The 26,067-nt window shown below is 39.4% G+C and overlaps 1 protein-coding gene across 1 annotated transcript in view; it reads right to left on the reverse strand.

Moving 5' to 3' along the window:
- The window catches only part of pmpca (peptidase, mitochondrial processing subunit alpha), a 32,786-nt gene extending 7,901 nt beyond the window's left edge, over nucleotides 1–24,885 (reverse strand). Inside the window, 8 exon segments of the mRNA XM_034170921.1 lie at nucleotides 1,452–1,531; nucleotides 1,534–1,551; nucleotides 1,646–1,690; nucleotides 1,693–1,739; nucleotides 1,867–1,949; nucleotides 5,840–5,919; nucleotides 6,012–6,214; nucleotides 24,802–24,885. Coding sequence (XP_034026812.1) covers nucleotides 1,452–1,531; nucleotides 1,534–1,551; nucleotides 1,646–1,690; nucleotides 1,693–1,739; nucleotides 1,867–1,949; nucleotides 5,840–5,919; nucleotides 6,012–6,214; nucleotides 24,802–24,848 — 603 coding nt within the window. The 5' untranslated portion in view covers nucleotides 24,849–24,885.
- Between the last annotated feature and the right edge of the window lie 1,182 nt (nucleotides 24,886–26,067).

The raw sequence follows: 26,067 nt of genomic DNA on the forward strand, positions 1-26,067 counted from the left end.
AAAACTAATATGCAGGTGCAAAAATTATAGGCTGTTCATCTACAATGATCTGCAATGCTTTTAAAATGAACAAAAAACCAGAGACGCGTGGAAGAAAACGGAAAACAACCATCAAATGGATAGAAGAATAACCAGAATGGCAAAGGCTCACCCATTGATCAGCTCCAGGATGATCAAAGACAGTCTGGAGGTACCTGTAAGTGCTGTGACAGAAGACGCTTGTGTGAAGCTAATTTATTTGCAAGAATCCCCCGCAAAGTCCCTCTGTTAAATAAACGACGTGCAGAAGAGGTTACAATTGCCAAAAAACACCTCAACTGGCCTAAAGAGAAATGGAGGAATATTTTGTGGACTGATGAGAGTAAATTGTTCTTTTTGGGTCCAAGGGCCACAGACAGTTTGTGAGACAACCCCCAAACTCTGAATTCAAGCCACAGTGAAGACAGTGAAGCATGGTGGTGCAAGCATCATGATATGGGCATGTTTCTCCTACTATGGTGTTGGGCCTATATATCGCATACCAGGTATCATGGATCAGTTGGATATGTCAAATACTTGAAGAGGTCATGTTGCCTTATGCTGAAGAGGACATGCCCTTGAAATGGGTGTTTCAACAAGACAATGACCCCAAGCACACTAGTAAACAAGCAAAATCTTTTTTGTCTCCGACAAAATTAATGCCTCGCAGATGTGAAGAAATCATGACAAACTGTGGTTATACAACTATATACTAGTTTAGTGATTCACAGGATTGCATAATAGAACATAATAGTTTTGAGTTTGTAGCGTCAACAGCAGATGCTACTATTATTGTGAACACCCCCTTTTCTACTTTTTTATTTTTTTACTAATAGCCCAATTTCATAGCCTTAAGCATGTGCATATCATGAATGCTGGTCTTGTTGGATTTGTGAGAATCTACTGAATCTACTGGTACCTTGTTTCCATGTAACAATAAGAAATATACTCAAAACCTGGATTAATCTTTTTAGTCACATAGCACTACTCTTATTCTGAACACTACTGTATATTGCACTTCTATGGTCAAAGTGTTTTAAAGTGATGCATCACAATCACACACTGATGTCAGTGTGCTGCCATGCAAAGCGCTCACTGCACAATGGGAGCAGCGTGGGGATGAAGGTCCTTGCCTGTGGCCACCAAGTGATTTTCCAGTCTAACAGGGATTTGAACAGCGGATCCTTTCATTTGGGTTGCTGCAACACCTACAACAGTGGTTCTCAAACCTGGTCCTTCAAGCATCACCTAACCTAATCAGGCGTCTCGGCACTTGACTGGCTGCACCCCTGACTGAGCTATTCAGCTTGTGGCAGAGCAGGGAGAGATGGAAAATGTGTAGGTTAGGTGGTACTTTAGGACCAGGTTGAGAACCACTGACCCAAATTAATAATATCACAGATGATGTGATGTTATACTTTGGTGTGACTCACAGAGTGGATCATCTCTGTCAGTAAGGGTTCAGGGTCCGGCCTCATATTTAGGTCCTCTAACTCAAAGCGTACTGCCATTTTGTCATCTCAATCTCTTCATCTACAGGTAAACAAACATGCAACATCTCAGAGAGCTACTGAACACTTATTGTGAAATACGGTCAATTTATCACGACAAATAAAAGTGGACTTACCCAGCAGACGAGGCTGCAGAACAGCATCAGAGAGCAACTCCACACCGTCTCCAGACCCTTTACTTCAGCAGACACTGCATACATGGTAGTATCTCTGCACAATATGTATGATACACAACCCCCCCAAAACAAAACCAGTTAGACTGTCTCACAGAAGAAAGGTTGATTTGTAAGAAGAGGAGCACACAAAGTTTAAATTACAGAGCTGAATGATTGTGTACCTTGATGTTTGGCAGTCGCATATTCCACCGTGTTTTTCCAAAGTGAGAAGAATTTCATCTTTACTGCCGTACTGAGCTGTGGACTGAAAATAAACATTTATCAGTTTGTTTACAATGCATGACAACTGTCAACCAACAGTTAATGAGAAACAGTTTTTATCCAAATAATAATAAATCTCTAAATGTTTCACTGTCACAGCTGTGTTAATTGACACATTTCTGCTTCCCTTGGGTTGGTTGTCACCAACTGCCTACAACTCATTCATCGAACCAACCAACCGGTAGTCAAGTAGAAACCTAATGACCTCATCTGTGGAAATGTACAGTCTGTTACACTGCGTAGAAGCAGTTCGAGGTGGTGCTACTGTGTAATTCTGTTTTTGTTTACATATATGGTGCATCCAGAAAGTACTCACGGCACTTCACTTCTTTCACATTATGTTAGTCTTATTCCAAAATAATTTTTTCCCCCTCAAAATTCTACACACAATACCCCGTAATGACTTTTTTTTTTTTTTTAGATTTTTGCAAATTTATAAAAAAAAAAAAAAAAAGAAATCACATGTACATAAGAATTCACAGCCTTTGCCATGAAGCTCAAAATTGAGCTCAGGTGCATCTTGTTTCCACTAATCATGAATTCAGTAAATTCAGTTGATTGGATGTGATTTGGAAAGGCACACACCTGTCTACATATAAGGTCCCACAGTTGACAGTGCATGTCAGAGCACAAACCAAGCATGAAGTCAAAGGAATGGTCTGTTGACCTCAGAGGACAGGATTGTCTCGAGGCACCAAGCTGGGGAAGGGTACAGAAATATTTCTGCTGCTTTGAAAGTCCCAATGAGCACAGTGGGCTCCATCATCTGTAAATGGAAGAAGTTCAGATCCACCATTACTCTTCCTAGAGCTGACCACCCATCTGAACTGCGTAATCACAGGAAATGGCTTTAGTCAGGGAGGTGACCAAAAACCTGATGGTCACTCTGTCAGAGCTCCAGCATTCCTCTGTGGAAAGAGGAGAACTTTCCTGAAGGACAACAATCTCTGCAGCAATCCACTGATCAGGCCTGTATGGTAGTGGACAGAAGCCACTCCTTAGTAAAAGGCACTTGGCAGCCCACCTGGAGTTTGCCAAAAGGCACCTGAAGGACTCTAAAATCATGAGAAACAACATTCTCTGGTCTGATGAGACTAAGATCGAACTCTTTGGTGTGAATGCCAGACGTCATGTTTGGAAGAAACCAGGCACCATCCCTCCAGTGAAGCATGGTGGTGGCAGCATCATGCTGTGGGGATGTTTCTCAGCAGCAGGAACTGGGAGACTAGTCAGGCATGAGGGAAAGATGAATGCAGCAATATACAGAGACATCCTGAATGGAAACCTGTTCCAGAGCGCTCTTGACCTCAAACTGGGGCAACGGTTCATCTTTCAGCAGGACAATGACCCTAAACCACATAGCCAAGATATCAAAGGGGAGGCTTCAGGACAACTCTGTGAATGTCCCTGAGTGGTCCAGCCAGAACCCAGACCTGAATCTGATCGAACATCTCTGGAGAGATCTGAAAATGTCTGTGCACCGACGCTCCCCATCCAACCTGATGATGCTTGAGAGGTGCTGCAAAGAGGAATGGGCAAAACTGCCCAAAGATAGGTGCACCGAGCTTGTGGCATCATATTCAAGACTTGAGGTTGTAATTGCTGCCAAAGGTGCATCAACAAGCGCAAAGGGTGTGAATACTTATGTACATTTGATTTCTTAGCTTTTTATTTTTAATAAATTAGTAAAAATTTCAAAAGTTTTTTTTCATGTTGTCATCATGGGGTGTTGTGAGTAGAATTTTGGGGAAAAATATGAATTTCACCCATTATGGAATAAGGCTGTAACATAAAATGTAGAAAAACTGAAGCGCTGTGAATACTTTCGGGCTGCACAGTATCAGTTATGCATGGTTGGGGGTTTGGGTTAAACATCTTCGTGGTCCAACAGCTTTATGTCTATGGCTACAAACCCCTCCAAACTGAGTGAATCTGGATGCACACTCCATTTGGAGGGGTAGGAGGAGCTTACTGCTGTCTCCAAAGAAACAAACATGCCGCCCAGAACCGCACAAATGTAAGCGGCCTTCATTACAAATTATGCTGTTTAGAAAGTTATAACTTGCCAAAAACCTTTACAGGCAGTTTTCTATGACAGCAACATGTATGCTGCTGGATGTATGTTGTGTACATTGTCGTTCTCAAGAATATCATAACTTCACTCATCCCCTGAGGCGTTATAATGCATATACACACACGAACTCTACGACAACTTTTATAAAGGATAAGCATGTTAATTTGTATGTTCATAAATCTTTGGATAATAGCGATCCCTGCTGTTGGATTTCAAGGTTTGTAACGTGTAATTTGTAAACAAACAGGGAGCCCTGAGCACACTCGTCTCCTAATTAGCTTTCAGGCAGAAAATGAGAAGTTTCACCAATGGGAGTAAGTTGGAAAATATATACACACGTATGTATATGTGTAACACACAACCTGATGTCCTAATAGACTGCTATTATTTGTCAAGGAAATTTCTAAAGGAAATAGGGCTGGATACAAAAAAATGGGAGAATTTGAAAAAGAAATATAAGGTTAACAGAACTGGATGCAGCCCATAACATACATACAGGTGCTGGTCATATAATTAGAATATCATGAAAAGTTGATTTATTTCAGTAATTCCATTCAAAAGCAAACATATAATGTATACATTCCACACAGACTGATATATTTCAAGTTTATTTTAATTACTAATTAATTCATGAATTACTAATCAGTCAATGATTAATCAATTAACAATATTAATTACTATTATGAATGCCTAATTATCATCAGTATTATTAACACTGATTAATTACTAATTAATTAATTATTAATACTATTAATTACTATTATAAATTACGAATTAATTAATACCACAAAATTCTCCGACATGATTGCGATGTGTCAAAGAAATCTGCGACTTCTTCTATTTCTTTTCATTTATGCAGAAAGGCGAGAAAATAAAAAGAGCAAACAGGCTACTGCAACAAGTTTTGCTTCGGTTGCCATGTTGACAAACAGTGAAGACGGCAGTTTGAGAGGGGCAGTTCCCCCCGCCCCTCCTAAGGTGGAGGAGTGTGTCTCAATTCATAGGACTATAGGCATACCCCTTCGCCTTACCCCTTGTTTTAAAGGAGTAGGCGTAGGGCCAAGGGGAAGGGGTACAAAAGAGAAGTGAAATTGGGCCTAAGTGTACATTCAAACTAAACACTGAAATAAATAATGACAAATCAATAGCTGTGTAAAATTATGCTCGTGCTTCTTGTTAAAGAGACAATCATGGATAAAAATGTAAAACTGCGTCACCCTACTCATCAATTATAAAGCAAGGCTAGAAATATGAAATGTGTAACATCAGCCAACCATTAAACCAGTCAGATCTGTAAAAGTAGTTGACATATTTGATTTTGTCTCTGTACACCACCACCACAATGGAATCCAAATAAAACAGGATGTTCTTCTCAGTGCATACATTTAGCTTAAATTCAAGGGTTTAAAAAAAAAAATATGGCAACTGTATAAAATAGTCCCTAATTTTTTCAGAGCCACAAAGTAAATGGACAAGCAAAACATAATGGAACACATAAGGATTTTCTTAAAAAGATGCAAAATTTCAGCACAACTTTGTCAGAAGGCACATGGGAGAACAGAAGACAGACTTGATCTGTTTATTTTTGAAAATACTTCTCTGTTTCATTCCACCATGAAGCTGTGACACGTGACGCAACGGACACAAAGGTTGCACCATACGGCTTCTCCAGTGAGAGCCAGGGAAGTCTGTAGTTCCTGCAGAGCCATCAGTGATATCTTGCTGACTTTCCTCACTAATCTCCATCTTGCATATTCACTTCATTTTGCTTCCTTAAATCTTCAAATTAAAATACTTACAGAAAAGGCAAGTTTCTCTAAGAAGTGTGCTATTCCACTTGGGTACTTTGCTTCATGTCTGGATCCAGAGTTTAATAAAACTTAAAAAAAGAAAGAAAGAAGAAAAAACACCATCAACCATCTGCTTCATTGGAGATAAAAGATTTTTGTGTGCATCACTGCTGCAACTTACTGCCAACTGTGCAAAATTGACCAAATTTGTTTTGAGAAGCAATTCTGAGCCCATTTTCTAGTGTTGTTATCCTAGTCTCATATTTCTCCTGGCCATCCACAGACGCAAACACTGGCTTGGGGATGTTCGGTAGTGGTGTAGAGAGGGAGATATTTGGGTATCCACTGCCACTGCTGTACCTTCTGTAGGCTGCAATCCCAAACCTGTAGGAACAGCAAACAGTTAAAGGACATGTCGCACTGAAATCACAACAACTTAGATTTAGGATGTTAGTGGCCATCCGATGATCCACCGGGATTACTTTGTGCACTTCCATGACCGGTTTCAAAGTATACGGCATTCACATTAAACAGCTACGGAGACTTCCGACAACAAAGTACCCGTGAGTACTCGAGTGTTTCCGACAGGTGAAGAAGCGTCCCAGCGTGCACTTCAATGAGCTGAGGCACAGATTAATTCCAAAGTTTATACAAGTGTGATGTTGTCTTATGGCAACTTGTTTTTAAGTGATAACTGTTCATTTTGATGCAGTCATGGTAAAAGCTACAGCTGTGAGAAGGTTTTATGCACCTGCAGCAATCCAGCCATAAACGGCAGCCTGCTAAAAGCCTAATATGTGTTGTATATAACTATGAGAAATCTAATATATATAATATATATATATATATATAATATATATATATATAAATAAATCATGGAACATTCCACATTGCATTAAGTGGCAAAAAACAGCTGCCATGCAGGTTAAAACAGCTGTTAGCTGTTTTAACCACATGTCAGCTGTTTTTTTTATTAAGGATTATTCAACATTAATTCTCTTTTAAAAAGTTCCTTGTAGAGACTGACAGTTTTATGACATTTGAGAGAGTCTACAAGCTTAATACTGATTATATATGTTCAAATTCAGCCAAGGGTCTGTCTGAATTGGGGGTTAAAACATCTGCTGACTGCACACATGCACACACACATTTTCAAAGTAAAAATACCTTCATTGAACGCTTCACTGAAGATGGAAAAAAAAAAACAAAAAACATTCCCCTCACCCCAGTGTAAAGATTTCCAAATTAGTCCCACAACAAAAACAAGCCACTATGCACGTCATGTGCACCGCGATTGCAATTGGGATCACCAGCCACGGGAATGGTCCACTCGTCCTCACAGATCCACAGCCAGAGATCATTTTCAAGTTCCACATGGCCAGAGAATAATGTCCAGGTCCACTCGCTCTCAGGTTCTGATTACACGTGTGGGCGCACACATAATGTTCGATCGCAGTTCTGCCTTCAACTCAACTTCTGTCAGGATCGTGGCACATTTGAGAGTCCATTAGCTCCTGAAAATAGCGGCTTCTGAATTTTTCCAATACGAGACATACATCTGCATGTCCAGGCAGTAAACCAGCAGCTGTGAAACAAACAGCAACGTCACGACACTTTAAGCTCTAAAATCCAACAGACTCTGGAAAAGTTAAGAGTTTCGGGGTGAACTGTGTCGTCTCCTCTGTAAATCCGAGCCACTGCTTTCAAAGAAAAGTTTGAAGCTTCGTTATCGGACATAATCTCATTCATTTTGCTCTGTCTGTCTCTGTCTGGGATGTTTCTATTTTGCTTTTAATTACATCACACACAGAGAAATGCAGATAATTGCCCGAATGAGACGTTTTTCCGGAAACGCACCTGTCACTTCGGGAGAGGAATAAAAACATCAGAAACAACTAATTATGAGTGCATGCTGTGTTGCTAACTGGGACGTTAAAACACATGCGACATATCCTTTAAACTATTGAACAAAAAATATGAAGCAATAGTGTGAAACTATTAAAATCTTTAATGGGAGATAAGCTCCGATAACATGAAGAGTGATTCGAGTGAGGTTAGGAAGGATGCACTGGTGCTGTACATCACCACATCTACCACAGTATGGAACAGTCCTGGCTGGAAACCATCCAGGCAGAGAGCTAGTCCATACACACCTCACGAAAGTCACCACTTCTAACATGACTTCAACCTTAAAAAATCTTTTCCAAGGTAAACATTTATGGAATTGGAAACTAGTGTTGGCAGAGGTTTACACCCTAGTTCTCCATGTAATGTGGATATGCTTCAGGAAGGGTATCCAGCATAAAATTGTGCCAATTCAATATGCAAATCCACCTTGGATTTGCTGTGGTGACTGTGTGAAAAACAAAGAAGATGAAGGGAATTACTCATTTACGATGTAGGTTTACCAAAGGATTAGTCACATACTCAGAAAATAATCAGTCAACTCATCAAAAAAGTAATTGTAATTTTAACAATTTCAAGAGCTGAATTGATTACAAAAATTATTGTGAGTTGCAACCCTAAAACAGAGCACCACACCATGCATCAACAGACAGAAGGTGAGCCAGATGTTGATCATGTGTGCCTTTTGGACATGCTGAGGGTCACAGGTAGTTACCCAGTCTGCAGTTACAGATCTGTAGCGGTGCGATGTGTGTCCAATGTAAATATGTAACTGCTGTATGATTGTAACGTAGCATGTTGGAAAAGATGTTGTCTTTTGTGCAAGTCTGAATTTGCTAGTGGATTTTTTTTTTTTTTTTTTTAAACAGGTGCTTTTAAAATGTAGAGTTGAAAAGAAGCACATTTCACAAGCAGTGTTGAGTAATTATTTTTGTAGATTGCTCCTAGTTTTGCTGGATTAGTCCATGGGTTTGAAAGTAAACGTTAAAAAATAACCACAAATATGGTATTCAGATGTCCATATGTTTTGTCCATGAAACATCAACAGGTCTGAGTGTTAATAATCATATTGGTGTTTGTGGGGGAAGCAGATGTTAATAAACATTCATTCACGCTCACCACTTACTCCTGCGGTAATACGGTGTTATACCGACCAACGCGCGAGGATGACAGACAAGCACGAGTGAGTTCATAGTCCATCCAGCTCAGTTTTCTTGACCACAAACCGGAAGTACACTTTCTTCACCGCAATAGGAAGCCTAAAACAGGAAGTACACAAGAAGCATGATGGGAGGATACCGAGGTGCATGATGGGAGAACTTTTTTCCCTGCAAACGCGGAGGAACAGCGTTATGTAGGAATACTAGGTAGGGATGGGTATTGATAAGATTTTTTTATCGATATCGATGCCATTATCGATTCTGCTTATCGATCCAATTCCTTATCGATTCCCTTATCGATACCTCTTGTGAATTTTGTACTAAAAGTAGGCTTTACAGGTTTTCTATGTATTTTATTGAGTCTTAAAGTAAATAAATATGAAATTGGTCACTGTATCCTTGATCTCTGGACATAAATAAAAATAAACAAAACAGTGTTTCGGTTTGAAGTTATAATTCCAACTGGACTCTATCGTTCTAACTTGACTCGGCAGAGAGCCGCGCAGTGTTTGGAGTTGTGTGAACAGATCGGAGGACGATTATCGTTTCTTTCTCACAACAGACAGGAGTCCCAGCTGCTAACTTTAATCCGCACAAAAGTGACTCACGATTTCACATTTTCTGGGATGAAAAGTGGTGAAAAACAAAAAAAGCTGAAACCCAAAATTACCCCCAAACACCATGTGCACAAAAATGTTTGAATTCTAGAAGCTCTGAAATGCAATCTGGGACTATTCCAGACAATAAACTGCAGTGAGTGCAGGATCCATTTAATGAGGGAGAAAAAAAACAAAAACAAAAAGAAACTTTCCTTATTCAAATTCATTCCAGTAGTATTCTGCTTTACTAGGATGCAGCAGTTTTCTAGTTTGGCAGATAGTTCTGGAGGAAATCACTGAAGAAATTAACACGTTGAAAATATGGTTTGACTGAAACAAACTGTCATTAAACTTAAATAAGACAGGGATGAAATGGATGTGTAAGAGTCACTAGGTGTTCACAGGAAACATTTATTTCTGTATGTATGTATGTATGTATTTATTTATTTATGTATGTTCATTGTTAGTTGGTTTTATCTTCTGTTGTGTTTTTATTCAGGTTCTTTTTGTCTCTCTAAAATTGTATATACTCATTAGATTAGTTATACTATTATTGTTGTGCTTGCTATTATTAATATATAAACAAAAATAAATTAAAAAATGTTACAATTTGTAATACATTTGACTCTTTTACAACAAATGCTTGACAGCTACAACTGCTTAATGCTAACTTAACATTGAAAATGCCAGACATGCTAATGTGTTAGCATCGGTCCCGTTTTTTAAGTTATTAAATACATCTATCAACTGTTTCAGAAGACCATAACAGGTCGGTTTAACATAAAAAAGGTAAATAATACTCACAGCCATATGCTCTTTAGGGTTTTAGTGGGGGAAAGCTAAAGAAAAAAATTAATCACGATGTAATGATCGAAGCACTGCTTTGATCTGCGAATCACTGCGTCGATTGGTTCAAGGTTCAAAGCAAAGCCCGCGCTGCAGAAAAGTTGATTACAGACCCGCTGCAGGGTCTGTAATCAATGTAAAGAAATCATAATTTTCCTGACAAACACCCCCAAAACAACGGCCACTCTGAAGGACCGATAAGGGAATCATTAAGTAAAAAGGTTATTGATGTCGGTGGATCGAACCATTTCTTAACGATACCCGAAAGGAACCGGTTCTCGATACCCATCCCTAATACTAGGGCTGCAGCTATCGATTATTTTAGTAATTGAGTATTCTATTGATTAATCGAGTAATCGGATAAAAGTACTTTTGTGTTTTAAAACATAACAGTCCAGGGCCCTCCCTAAGTAATGGCACAATGTCACTGTGTCATCACAGAGATTGTCAAATTTAGTGTATCCCTTTCTGTGTTCCTGGGTAATTATTTTTTCACATCTTTGTTGTTTTCACATCAAGTTTTTGATCTTTCCTGGTGTCAGGAGCTCAACCAAAGTCGGGCCCAAAGTCTTGACATTTTGCTGAAATGGCGATGGGTTGTGGCTTTGTTTTTTGTTTTTCCCCAACTTGTAAAATTTAACCATTTTTATTTATTTATTAAGGTGGTGGACTGGGTCCCTGTATGAATTTCTTTTTTAACTCTCTCTGCGATTCAGCCAATGCATTTTCATTTCAGCTGGAGGTTGAACATGCAGCCTCGCAGTCACTGGTTTTTTGTTATTATTTTATTTGAGTTCCCGTGTTTGTGAAGCATTGTGTGTTGCCCAAAAAAGCGAAAATTAAAAAGCGAAACACTCATTGAGACTAAGCAAAACACAGAAGAAAGAGTGGACTTCTTCCAGAGACTGTGCCGGGACAGAGCTGTGTGAGGTCAGAGCTGAGCCGCCCACACCGGGCAGAGAGAGGCAGCGGCCGGCCGTCGTGCGTACAGTGGCCAAGCGGACGAAACTGTTTTTTTTTAAAAAAAAAAACACACTGCTTTGGTTTAAATGCACAGTAAGCTATTTCAGATGATCAGCGTGGACCATCTTTTTCCTAAAAGGCTTTATTTCGCTCTGTTTGTCGCACTGGAAAGCTGTAGCTTTTGTGCTTAATTTGATTAGTGCTTGCTTGAGTCTTCTTCTGTTTGTTTTCTGGGGACATTACAGCGCCCACACACGGCCTGGGATATGTACTACAATGTTAAACGAAGCTTCGAGGCACAGAATTTGCCTCGAGCATTTTTTGTAATTGAATTATTCCAAATTACTTGACTAATCGTTTCAGCCCTAAGGAATAAGTAACGTAATTACGCGTTCCTACATAATGCGTATTCCTACATTACATATTCCGCTCAGTGTACGCCATAACTGTATAGCTTCGATCAAGTATTTCGGAAAAGAATCTGTGCCGAAATCGGACTTTCTTCTTCTTCTTCACATTTAATGGTGGTGACAACCAACTTATACAAAGCGTTACTGCCACCAGCGGACTGGAGCATAAGTCAGGAGGCTAATATCCACAAATAAAATGAGAAAATAGAAGCACTCGGCGAGGCAATCCTCCACCAAGGCCATAGGGTCACTGTCACATGGAATACCTTTGGCAAAGAGACTTATTCCACGTCGTTTCACGCATCTACCATCATTTTTCAGATTCAGTGGTTAACCCTCTGGGGTCCGAGGGCATTTTTGGACAGTTCACTCGCCTGGCATAAATGTTTTATTATTGCTGTTAACAGCTCTCCCTGCATCCCACAATCAAGTTTTACACCACAAAAATATAAACGCAACACTTTTGGTTTTGCTCCCCTTTTGTATGAGATAAACTCAAAGATCTAAAACTTTTTCCACATACACAATATCACCATTTCCCTCAAATATTGTCACCAAACAGTCTAAATCTGTGATAGTGAGCACTTCTCCTTTGCTGAGATAATCCATCCCACCTCACAGGTGTGCCATATCAAGATGCTGATTACACACCATGAATAGTGCACAGGTGTGCCTTAGACTGCCCACAATAAAAGGCCACTCTGAAAGGTGCAGTTTTATCACACAGCACAATGCCACAGATGTCGCAAGATTTGAGGGAGCATGCAACTGGCATGCTGACAGCAGGAATGTTAACCAGAGCTGTTGCTCGTGTATCGAATGTTCATTTCTCCACCATAAGCCGTCTCCAAAGGCGTTTCAGAGAATTTGGCAGTACATCCAACCAGCCTCACAACCGCAGACCACGTGTAACCACACCAGTCCAGGACCTCCACATCCAGCATGTTCACCTCCAAGATCGTCTGAGACCAGCCACTCGGACAGCTGCTGAAACAATCGGTTTGCATAACCAAAGAATTTCTGCACAAACTGTCAGAAACCGTCTCAGGGAAGCTCATCTGCATGCTCGTCGTCCTCATCGGGGTCACGACCTGACTCCAGTTCGTCCAGTTCGTAACCGACTTGAGTGGGCAAATGCTCACATTCGCTGGCGTTTTGGCATGTTGGAGAGGTGTTCTCTTCACGGATGAATCCCGGTTCACACTGTTCAGGGCAGATGGCAGACAGCGTGTGTGGCGTCGTTGTGGGTGAGCGGTTTTCTGATGTCAATGTTGTGGATCGAGTGGCCCATGGTGGCGGTGGGGTTATGGTATGGGCAGGCGTCTGTTATCGACGAAGAACACAGGTGCATTTTATTGATGGCATTTTGAATGCATAGAGATACCGTGACGAGATCCTGAGGCCCATTGTTGTGCCATACATCCAAGAACATCACCTCATGTTACAGCAGGATAATGCACGGCCCCATGTTGCAAGGATCTGTACACATTCTTGGAAGCTGAAATGTCCCAGTTCTTGCATGGCCGGCATACTCACCGGACATGTCACCCATTGAGCATGTTTGGAATGCTCTGGACCGGCGTATACGACAGCGTGTACCAGTTCCTGCCAATATCCAGCAACTTCGCACAGCCATTGAAGAGGAGTGGACCAACATTCCACAGGCCACAATTGACAACCTGATCAACTCTAATCAAATCAAATCAATTTTATTTATATAGCGCCAAATCACAACAAACAGTTGCCCCAAGGCGCTTTATATTGTAAGGCAAAAGCCATACAATAATTATGGAAAAACCCCAACGGTCAAAACGACCCCCTGTGACCAAGCACTTGGCGAAAGTGGGAAGGAAAAACTCCCTTTTAACAGGAAGAAACCTCCAGCAGAACCAGGCTCAGGGAGGGGCAGTCTTCTGCTGGGACTGGTTGGGGCTGAGGGAGAGAACCAGGAAAAAGACATGCTGTGGAGGGGAGCAGAGATCAATTACTAATGATTAAATGCAGAGTGGTGCATACAGAGCAAAAAGAGAAAGAAACACTCAGTGCATCATGGGAACCCCCCAGCAGTCTAAGTCTATAGCAGCATAACTAAGGGATGGTTCAGGGTCACCTGATCCAGCCCCAACTATAAGCTATAGCAAAAAGGAAAGTTTTTAAGCCTAATCTTAAAAGTAGAGAGGGTGTCTGTCTCCCTGATCCGAATTGGGAGCTGGTTCCACAGGAGAGGAGCATGAAAGCTGAAGGCTCTGCCTCCCATTCTACTCTTAAAAACCCTAGGAACTACAAGTAAGCCTGCAGTCTGAGAGGGAAGCGCTCTATTGGGGTGATATGGTACTATGAGGTCCCTAAGATAAGATGGGACCTGATTATTCAGAACAATCGGAGAGAAAGAGTCTAACCAAATACTGGCATCACTGAAAGCAGCCAAAGATAACGATATGTCTTTGGGATGGTTATGAGTAATTTTTCTCTAATAGTTAAAATTTTATTAGCAAAGAAAGTCATGAAGTCATTACTAGTTAAAGGAATACTCGGCTCAATAGAGCTCTGACTCTTTGTCAGCCTGGCTACAGTGCTGAAAAGAACCTGGGGTTGTTCTTATTTTTCTTCAATAAGTGATGAGTAGTAAGATGTCCTAGCTTTATGGAGGCTTTTTTATAGAGCAACAGACTCTTCTTCCAGGCTAAGTGAAGATCTTCTAAATTAGTGAGACGCCATTTCCTCTCCAACTTACGGGTTATCTGCTTTAAGCTGCGAGTTTGTGAGTTATACCACAGAGTCAGGCACTTCTGATTTAAGGCTCTCTTTTTCAGAGGAGCTACAGCATCCAAAGTTGTCCTCAATGAGGATGTAAAACTATTGACGAGATAATCTATCTCACTCAGAGTTTAAGTAGCTACTCTGCCCTGTGTTGGTATATGGCATTGGAGAACATAAAGAAGGAATCATATCCTTAAACCTAGTTACAGCACTTTCTGAAAGACTTCTACTGTAATGAAAGTTATTCCCCACTGCTGGGTAGTCCATCAGAGTAAATGTAAATGTTATTAAGAAATGATCAGACAGAAGGGGTTTTCAGGGAATACTGTTAAGTCTTCAATTTCCATACCATAAGTCAGAACAAGATCTAAGGTATGATTAAAGTGGTGGGTGGACTCATTTACATTTTGAGCAAAGCCAATCGAGTCTAATAATAGATTAAATGCAGTGTTGAGACTCTCATTCTCAGCATCTGTGTGGATGTTAAAATCGCCCACTATAATTATCTATCTGAGCTAAGCACTAAGTCAGACAAAAGGTCCGAAAATTTACAGAGAAACTCACAGTAACGACCAGGTGGACGATAGATAATAACAAATAAAACTGGTTTTGGGACTTCCAATTTGGATGGACAAGACTAAGAGTCAAGCTTTCAATGAATTAAAGCTCTGTCTGGGTTTTTGATTAATTAATAAGCTGGAGTGGAAGATTGCTGCTAATCCTCCCCCTCAGCCCGTGCTACGAGCGTTTGGCAGTTAGTGTGACTCGGGGGTGTTGACTCATCTAAACTAACATATTCATCCTGCTGTAACCAGGTTCTGTAAGGCAGAATAAATCAATATGTTGATCAATTATTATATCATTTACTAACAGGGACTTAGAAGAGAGAGACCTAATGTTTAATAGACCACATTTAACTGTTTTAGTCTGTGGTGCAGTTGAAGGTGCTATATTATTTTTTCTTTTTGAATTTTTATGCTTAAATAGATTTTTGCTGGTTATTGGTGGTCTGGGAGCAGGCACCGTCTCTACAGGGATGGGGCAATGAGGGGATGGCAGGGAGAGAGAAGCTGCAGAGAGGTGTGTAAGACTACAACTCTGCTTCCTGGTCCCAACCCTGAGTAGTCACGGTTTGGAGGGTTTAATAAAATTGGCCAGATTTCTAGAAATGAGAGCTTCTCCATCCAAAGTGGGATGGATGCCGTCTCTCCTAACAAGACCAGGTTTTCCCCAGAAGCTTTGCCAATTATCTATGAAGCCCACCTCATTTTTTTGGACACCACTCAGACAGCCAGCAATTCAAGAACATGCGGCTCTGCGAAGGAGATGTGTTGCACTGCATGAGGTAAATGGTAGTCACACCAGATACTGACTGGTATCCCCCCCAATAAAACAAAACTGCACCTTTCAGAGTGGCCTTTTATTGTGGACAGTCTAAGGCACACCTGTGCACTAATCATGGTGTCTAATCAGCATCTTGATATGGCACACCTGTGAGGTGGGATGGATTATCTCAGCAAAGGAGAAGTGCTCACTATCACAGATTTAGACTGGTTTGTGAACAATATTTGAGGGAAATGGTGATATTGTGTATGCATGGCTGCAAGCAACTGAAAAGTTTTTGACTGAACATTTTCCGTGTCATCTGGGGGTCTGGGGGCATGCCCCCCCGGAAGTTTTGAAAAAAAAAAGGTGCAATTTGGTGCATTCTGAGTGCAATTTGGACAGTTTTCCTTTGCCTAAAACAGTGCTTTTTGACTCTTATCATACTGCAAAAAAATGACTAAAGTGTATTAATTTCATCAAAATTTATTTACTATTTTGTATGACAGTATGTGTCCGTAATAAGTTACCATCCACAAATGGAATGACTGTCTGCAATAATTTAACTGACTATAATTTCTGCTTTCATTCTACACAATTAATCAAATCCTAAGTGTGTCTTACAAAATAAATAAATTATTCGAACCTTTATGCTATTACCTGGTAAAATAAATAATACATTTAAAGACACTAAAAGACATGATAAGTATTGCCAATGAAAAGTCTTTTTCCCCGTTGTTGAAGCTTATCTCTTCTTCTGCCATGTAGGGCAAATGAAGTTCCTTCAAGTGGCATCCCACTTCCTTGGTCATAAACTCCCACACTTCTGGCAAGTACTGGTCATCAACCCTGTACATCTTCACCTCTCTCCAAAGACTTGGTGTGCAGATGGATGGTATGTGGCCATAGGCCTTCTCCACATTGAGTAGGTCCACGATACCTACATACTTCAGCACCTCAACCTGCAGTTCTACTGGCAGCAAGTCCATGGCTGTTATTAGATAAAAAAAATGGAAGTCTATGGTGGAATTCTGCATTCATGTTATCTGTGTGGCACTGCTGAGTTTTCTTTTTTAATGTTTTATTTAATTTGGAGATCACATTTGGGGGGAAATTGTAAATATATTTAGGTATTGTAAATGAACTGCAGTTGTATTTACTGTCAATTAAGCAACCAATCAATCAATCAATCAATCAATCAATTTTTTTTATATAGCGCCAAATCACAACAAACAGTTGCCCCAAGGCACCTTATATTGTAAGGCCATACAATAATTATGTAAAACCCCAACGGTCAAAACGACCCCCTGTGAGCAAGCACTTGGCTACAGTGGGAAGGAAAAACTCCCTTTTAACAGGAAGAAACCTCCAGCAGAACCAGGCTCAGGGAGGGGCAGTCTTCTGCTGGGACTGGTTGGGGCTGAGGGAGAGAACCAGGAAAAAGACATGCTGTGGAGGGGAGCAGAGATCGATCACTAATGATTAAATGCAGAGTGGTGCATACAGAGCAAAAAGAGAAAGAAACAGTGCATCATGGGAACCCCCCAGCAGTCTACGTCTATAGCAGCATAACTAAGGGATGGTTCAGGGTCACCTGATCCAGCCCTAACTATAAGCTTTAGCAAAAAGGAAAGTTTTAAGCCTAATCTTAAAAGTAGAGAGGGTGTCTGTCTCCCTGATCTGAATTGGGAGCTGGTTCCACAGAAGAGGAGCCTGAAAGCTGAAGGCTCTGCCTCCCATTCTACTCTTACAAACCCTAGGAACTACAAGTAAGCCTGCAGTCTGAGAGCGAAGCGCTCTATTGGGGTGATATGGTACTACGAGGTCCCTAAGATAAGATGGGACCTGATTATTCAAAACCTTATAAGTAAGAAGAAGAATTTAAATTCTATTCTAGAATTAACAGGAAGCCAATGAAGAGAGGCCAATATGGGTGAGATATGCTCTCTCCTTCCAGTCCCCGTCAGTACTCTAGCTGCAGCATTTTGAATTAACTGAAGGCTTTTTAGGGAACTTTTAGGACAACCTGATAATAATGAATTACAATAGTCCAGCCTAGAGGAAATAAATGCATGAATTAGTTTTTCAGCATCACTCTGAGACAAGACCTTTCTAATTTTAGAGATATTGCATAAATGCAAAAAAGCAGTCCTACATATTTGTTTAATATGCGCTTTGAATGACATATCCTGATCAAAAATGACTCCAAGATTTCTCACAGTATTACTAGAGGTCAGGGTAATGCCATCCAGAGTAAGGATCTGGTTAGACACCATGTTTCTAAGATTTGTGGGGCCAAGTACAATAACTTCAGTTTTACCTGAGTTTAAAAGCAGGAAATTAGAGGTCATCCATGTCTTTATGTCTGTAAGACAATCCTGCAGTTTAGCTAATTGGTGTGTGTCCTCTGGCTTCATGGATAGATAAAGCTGGGTATCATCTGCGTAACAATGAAAATTTAAGCAATACCGTCTAATAATACTGCCTAAGGGAAGCATGTATAAAGTGAATAAAATTGGTCCTAGCACAGAACCTTGTGGAACTCCATAATTAACTTTAGTCTGTGAAGAAGATTCCCCATTTACATGAACAAATTGTAATCTATTAGACAAATATGATTCAAACCACCGCAGCGCAGTGCCTTTAATACCTATGGCATGCTCTAATCTCTGTAATAAAATTTTATGGTCAACAGTATCAAAAGCAGCACTGAGGTCTAACAGAACAAGCACAGAGATGAGTCCACTGTCCGAGGCCATAAGAAGATCATTTGTAACCTTCACTAATGCTGTTTCTGTACTATGATGAATTCTAAAACCTGACTGAAACTCTTCAAATAGACCATTCCTCTGCAGATGATCAGTTAGCTGTTTTACAACTACCCTTTCAAGAATTTTTGAGAGAAAAGGAAGGTTGGAGATTGGCCTATAATTAGCTAAGATAGCTGGGTCAAGTGATGGCTTTTTAAGTAATGGTTTAATTACTGCCACCTTAAAAGCCTGTGGTACATAGCCAACTAACAAGATAGATTGATCATATTTAAGATCGAAGCATTAAATAATGGTAGGGCTTCCTTGAGCAGCCTGGTAGGAATGGGGTCTAATAAACATGTTGATGGTTTGGATGAAGTAACTAATGAAAATAACTCAGACAGAACAATCGGAGAGAAAGAGTCTAACCAAATACCGGCATCACTGAAAGCAGCCAAAGATAACGATACGTCTTTGGGATGGTTATGAGTAATTTTTTCTCTAATAGTTAAAATTTTGTTAGCAAAGAAAGTCATGAAGTCATTACTAGTTAAGGTTAATGGAATACTCAGCTCAATAGAGCTCTGACTCTTTGTCAGCCTGGCTACAGTGCTGAAAAGAAACCTGGGGTTGTTCTTATTTTCTTCAATTAGTGATGAGTAGAAAGATGTCCTAGCTTTACGGAGGGCTTTTTTATAGAGCAACAGACTCTTTTTCCAGGCTAAGTGAAGATCTTCTAAATTAGTGAGACGCCATTTCCTCTCCAACTTACGGGTTATCTGCTTTAAGCTACGAGTTTGTGAGTTATACCACGGAGTCAGACACTTCTGATTTAAAGCTCTCTTTTTTAGAGGAGCTACAGCATCCAAAGTTGTCTTCAATGAGGATGTAAAACTATTGACGAGATACTCTATCTCACTTACAGAGTTTAGGTAGTTACTCTGCACTGTGTTGGTATATGGCATTAGAGAACATAAAGAAGGAATCATATCCTTAAACCTAGTTACAGCGCTTTCTGAAAGACTTCTAGTGTAATGAAACTTATTCCCCACTGCTGGGTAGTCCATCAGAGTAAATGTAAATGTTATTAAGAAATGATCAGACAGAAGGGAGTTTTCAGGGAATACTGTTAAGTCTTCTATTTCCATACCATAAGTCAGAACAAGATCTAAGATATGATTAAAGTGGTGGGTGGACTCATTTACTTTTTGAGCAAAGCCAATAGAGTCTAATAATAGATTAAATGCAGTGTTGAGGCTGTCATTCTCAGCATCTGTGTGGATGTTAAAATCGCCCACTATAATTATCTTATCTGAGCTAAGCACTAAGTCAGACAAAAGGTCTGAAAATTCACAGAGAAACTCACAGTAACGACCAGGTGGACGATAGATAATAACAAATAAAACTGGTTTTTGGGACTTCCAATTTGGATGGACAAGACTAAGAGTCAAGCTTTCAAATGAATTAAAGCTCTGTCTGGGTTTTTGATTAATTAATAATTTGATTAATGGAAGATTGCTGCTAATCCTCCGCCCCGGCCCGTGCTACGAGCATTCTGACAGTTAGTGTGACTCGGGGGTGTTGACTCATTTAAACTAACATATTCCACTGAAGATATGTGCACTGGGGCGGGATTTTTACTTCTTCCCACTCCCTTTCGAACTTTGTCATTTTTTGATTTGCTTCTTTTTTTATCTTGTTTATTTTTTCATATGAGTGTAGAGGTACAGAGAGTACAAAGAAGCTTTGTTCACTTGATTTGCTTATATTGTGAACTGCCATGATACTGGAATTGACAACCAAGTTCGAAAAAAAAAAAAAAAATTGATTGATTTAACCACCAGACCAACTGAATTTTAAATAAAGTCTTGTAAAATACTGTCACCACAATCCAGCACTTTCAAATGCCACAAGTTTTAATATAAATGATAAAAATCATAACCAATGAACACTTTTACAGTATTAGCATTTTACTTTACTTCGAAATATTTTATTTTACAAAATACACTCAACAAAAATATAAACGCAACACTTTTGGTTTTGCTCCCATTTTGTATGAGATGAACTCAAAGATCTAAAACTTTTTCCACATACACAATATCACCATTTCCCTCAAATATTGTTCACAAACCAGTCTAAATCTGTGATAGTGAGCACTTCTCCTTTGCTGAGATAATCCACCCCACCTCACAGGTGTACCATATCAAGATGCTGATTAGACACCATGATTAGTGCACAGGTGTGCCTTAGACTACCCACAATAAAAGGCCACTCTGAAAGGTGCAGTTTTATCACACAGCACAATGCCACAGATGTCGCAAGATTTGAGGGAGCGTGCAATTGGCATGCTGACAGCAGGAATGTCAACCAGAGCAGTTGCTCGTGTATTGAATGTTCATTTCTCTACCATAAGCCGTCTCCAAAGGCGTTTCAGAGAATTTGGCAGTACATCCAACCAGCCTCACAACCGCAGACCACGTGTAACCACACCAGCCCAGGACCTCCACATCCAGCATGTTCACCTCCAAAATCGTCTGAGACCAGCCACTCGGGCAGCTGCTGAAACAATCGGTTTGCATAACCAAAGAATTTCTGCACAAACTGTCAGAAACCGTCTCAGGGAAGCTCATCTGCATGCTCGTCGTCCTCATCGGGGTCTCGACCTGACTCCAGTTCGTCGTCGCAACTTCACACAGCCATTGAAGAGGAGTGGACCAACATTCCACAGGCCACAGTTGACAACCTGATCAACTCTATGTGAAGGAGATGTGTTGCACTGCATGACGCAAATGGTGGTCACACCAGATACTGACTGGTATCCCCCCCAATAAAACAAAATTGAACCTTTCAGAGTGGCCTTTTATTGTGGGCAGTCTAAGGCACACCTGTGCACTAATCATGGTGTCTAATCAGCATCTTGATATGGCACACCTGTGAGGTGGGATGGATTATCTCAGCAAAGGAGAAGTGCTCACTATCACAGATTTAGACTGGTTTGTGAACAATATTTGAGGGAAATGGTGATATTGTGTATGTGGAAAAAGTTTTAGATCTTTGAGTTCATCTCATACAAAATGGGAGCAAAACCAAAAGTGTTGCGTTTATATTTTTGTTGAGTATATATCTTGTCATTTTTGAATCGATTAAAGAGTAAAAACTTAATAAATCAGTTGTAATTACTAAAAGAAGTGTATGTAGAAAGCAATTTAGCCAGAAGGTCGAGAGGGGGAAGTGTTGACTTTTTAAGTACTTGAAAGACACTGGACTCATCGAGAGGATTTAGTACTGCTACAATGGACTGATGCAGCAGGTGGCAGCAGTGCGATGCCATTAAGTGCCGTAGAAGAAGAGAGGGGTAAGTTAGATTTCATCACCGGGACACACGTTTGGAGAGGAGTGCATTTCATGTCAAAATAAAGCTATAAAGTGTATAAACGGAAGGAAATCAATTGTAAGGCCTGAAATAAGTTTCTGTAGGAAGTATTTTAGCAGTAAAGTCCAGTGAGAGGAGGAAGTGTTGCCTTTTTAAATACTTGAAAGACACGGGACTCAATGAGAGGATTTAGGGTTGCTTTAACGGCCTGATACAGTAGGCGGCAGCAGTCCAACAATAAGGATGCCGGCTGCCATTAAACGCCGTAGAAGAAGAGAGGGGTGAGTTTGATTTTCTCATAGGGACACCCGGTTTGATAGGAGAGCGTTTTGTGTCAAAATAAAGCCATAAAATGTATATTTTTTTTAAGTTAGCGGTTTTATACGACGATATAAACGGAACATGGAAAAAAAAATTGGACGGAAATCCATAAACGGAGGTTTTACTCACATGTTTACCTTCAGAAAGCAATGAGCGCGGTGACAGAGTCGCTGCCCAGAACACCACTGCGCACACACGACTGCTTCCTGTAATGGCGGCCTCCGTATGGAATACATTTTAAAGCAAATTCCGTCCTCCTCTCCCGTTTTGTGTCGAAATGAAGCAATAAAATATTTTTTTCAGTTAGCGATTATAATTTGGGCTCTTGTGTGAAAGACTGTACAACAAAAAGGTTCAAACAAACAAATTTTGAACAACATATACAAAATCGTTGAATCGCTTTGTTTGTCTTCATCTCAAAGCAATTTCTGTCTGCTATTACACAAAGGGCACATCACAAACTTCTACTATGAAGTTGACTGTGTGTGTTCTCTCCTGCTCTGAAAGCAACATTCACACTTCGAGGCTCATTCAGTCTGAGGAGCGCCCCCCCCCCCCCACTCCATTGATATGATAAACCATGCTTTACGCCGGAGCGAGAGAGCTTGCCACAGGCTTATCCAGTAACATTCACAGGAAAACAAGACCAGCAATCCTGATACTCACACACTTGTTTGAGCACGTGAGATTGTATGAGAGGCTCACGTCTGCTCACTTTCACTTTCGCTGTCTGTAATGGCGTAGGGCGCATTGGAGCAGCCAGGGGGCTACTCAAACATGCCAACTAGTAACACATCACTCCTAAAAACATTCTTTGGTGTGTCATGTGAGGTGAATCTGCCCTACGATTGGATTTCGGAAAACCATGTGATGGTGAACCAATTCCTATTGGTCACACATTGCTCACATCATCACACAGCTTCTATGAGGAGTACAAAGATGGTGAACGGTGGCTCGAAAGTCCTCGGAGTTAACTTTTCAGAAAAAAAAGTAAGTTTCTATCTCATTTTATTAAAAAGTTATTTAGAATTTAGTAAAGCTTTGTCTCTGCTGTCGTATACGACGTCGGCCCCAGAGGTTTAAAACCCTTAGATCTTCAGCAAACATATTTATAAAGAGAAACTGCATGAAATACACAAGTTTTTTTAATTTTCTAATAAGTTTATTCAATGAGGAGAAACAAATGCTAAATTATTGTTGTGTCATAACTTAATTTTTGTTCAGCCTTTGTGACCCGTCTTCATGAAGTTAGATGCAAAAATGTTGAAATTGGCCCTACCTTGCAATGATAAAGAATCCTTGAAAAAATTACTGGATCCGGATCGTGTTCCGGATCATTACCAAAATTTAATGACTTCTAAGATACACCCCTGGTAAAAATTTCATTGAAATCCGTTGAGGATTTTTTGAGTAATCCTGCTAACAAACCAACCAACCAACCAACCAACCAATCAACGGACGGACGCAACCGAAAACATAACCACCTTGGCGGAGGTAAAACTAGGTAGTAGACTTATACCCTGTGCAGTAATCCTGTATTCTTCAGATAGTCATAACAGTAACTGAAGCAGATGAAATCTGAGTATCTAATGGATGAGCTTCTTAGAAAGAGCTCAGTGGTAATTAGTCATTTATAATCAAATTTGGGAATTAGGCATAAACAACATATTGTTGTGACATTGATTACAAATCTTGAAGAAAGAATAAAATTTCTATGATATCTCTCTCTCATATATATATATATATATGAGAGAGAGAGAGAGAGAGAGAGAGAGAGAGAGAGAGAGAGAGAAACAGTATGAAGTGTTTGTGATATGTCGCTTATTCATAACGGAAGGTACTATAAAGAACTTTTTTTTTCTATATTTAAAATGTTCTTTATACTACCTTCTAAATACAGAAATATTGTGAACTGTTACTAATTTGTTCCTTATTTATAATTAGAGGTCCTGTAATGAATATTTCTTCATTTTACACAGCATAGGTATCTACTTTCACTGAATTAAAAATGTTTTATGATAATCATTAAATATCTCTCAGTATATTTATAACTGCAATTTAATCCATGTTATACATGTTGTCAGCACCACATAAGTAAGGAGAATAAATATCTTTTGTTGTGTAAACATCACTTTTTTAATGAAATTTTCAACCCCTGAAGAAAATGATTAAAATAATATTGAATCTTCAATTTTTACAGTAATTCAATCAAACAAATTCAATATTTTTTTCATAGAGAAAAACGCTGCTCGGTCAAAGGCTTTGCCTTCATTATATTACCTTTATGGGAACTATAGAAATGGAAACTCATTAGGTAGCATTTGTCCACAGGTTGTATCTTTCTAATAGTTTAAAATTTAGCTTTTTAACGCTACAAGCTAATAGCACCATCGTATCTGTGAGCACCACGCTAACGGAGTGAGTTAATCTGACGCAAGGAAGAAAAAGTTATCAGGGGCGGCATGTTACGAGTGACACTGAATATTGGCGGTTCATAATTTTGTTGTTTACACCGTGGGTGTTCATAATTTCGTTGTCTTTATGTAACTGCTGTGTTTTACCTTTCAAAGCGGCTCCAAGTTCTACACCGGGACAGATGAGTAGCCATCTTCGATTCATGTGCGAGCGCAAACCAACCCGGATATAGATGTTTAGACTCCGCCCCGGTCATTGAAAAACTTTATTTACACCATAAAATAATTACAACCATAGAAATCGATTACAACAAGTGAAATTTTGTAAACAGAAGAGATAAAAAAAAAAAGGAGGAGGTATTGCTCTGTACACAAAAACTGATCTGACATGTACAATTGTAGAAGAAATGACAATTATAGATGATGTCATAGAAATTGTAACAGTGGAAATTGTACATGAAACATCTAAGAATATTCTAATCAGTTGTGTATTCAGAGCACCAGACTCTTGTGTTGTGAAATTTACAGATAAAATAATAGAATTATTCCATCAAATCAAAAACAAAACGCTTTTTATGTGTGGAGACTTTAACATTAATATAGAAAGCTCCAGTTGCCAAAGAACAAGTGATTTTGTGAATTCAATGTATAGTTTGGGGTTATTCCCCTTGATAACAAAACCAACCAGAATTACATCGCAAAGTGCAACGGTAATTGATAATATATTCACAAATAGAACAGATGAAATTATTAAGAATGGGATCTTGATGACAGATCTTAGCGATTATTTACCAGTTTTTTCAATATACAAAAATAGGTACAAGAAAAAACTGTTATAAACTTTAAAAGAGATAAGTCAGTAAAAGCCTTATAGGCATTAAATTATGACCTTAAAAATCAAAATTAGGAAGAAGTTTATGTAGGTGATGTTAATGTAGCATATAATTCATTTATGAAAATACTCATGAAATCATATAATAAAAACTGTAAATTAGTAAAAACTAGTAAGAAAAGAGTAAATATGCTTGTGTAAAGAAAAACTATTTATATAGGTGCTTTTTAAAAAAGCAAACAAAGGAAACAGAACACAGATACAAACAATATAAAAATAAACTATTGACAATAATTAGGAAACAAAAAAAAAGATTATTATAGTGAACAATTAAATAAGAGTAAAGATAATATGAGGGCAACATGGGGAATTATAAATAGTGTGATTGAAAGTGATGGAGCGAAATCAACTTTTCCAAATTACTTTGTCAAGGAAAATAAAGAGATATATGACACAAAGGAAGTTGTAAATGAGTTTAATGATTATTTTTTAAATGTGGGATCAAGTCTGATGGAAAATAAACTAATAGTAGAAGATAAATTAAATACACTTGTAAATACAGTCAGTGGTATTTTCCTTGA

This window comes from Thalassophryne amazonica, chromosome 5 (assembly GCF_902500255.1).
Source record: "Thalassophryne amazonica chromosome 5, fThaAma1.1, whole genome shotgun sequence".
Classification (NCBI taxonomy): domain Eukaryota; kingdom Metazoa; phylum Chordata; class Actinopteri; order Batrachoidiformes; family Batrachoididae; genus Thalassophryne; species Thalassophryne amazonica.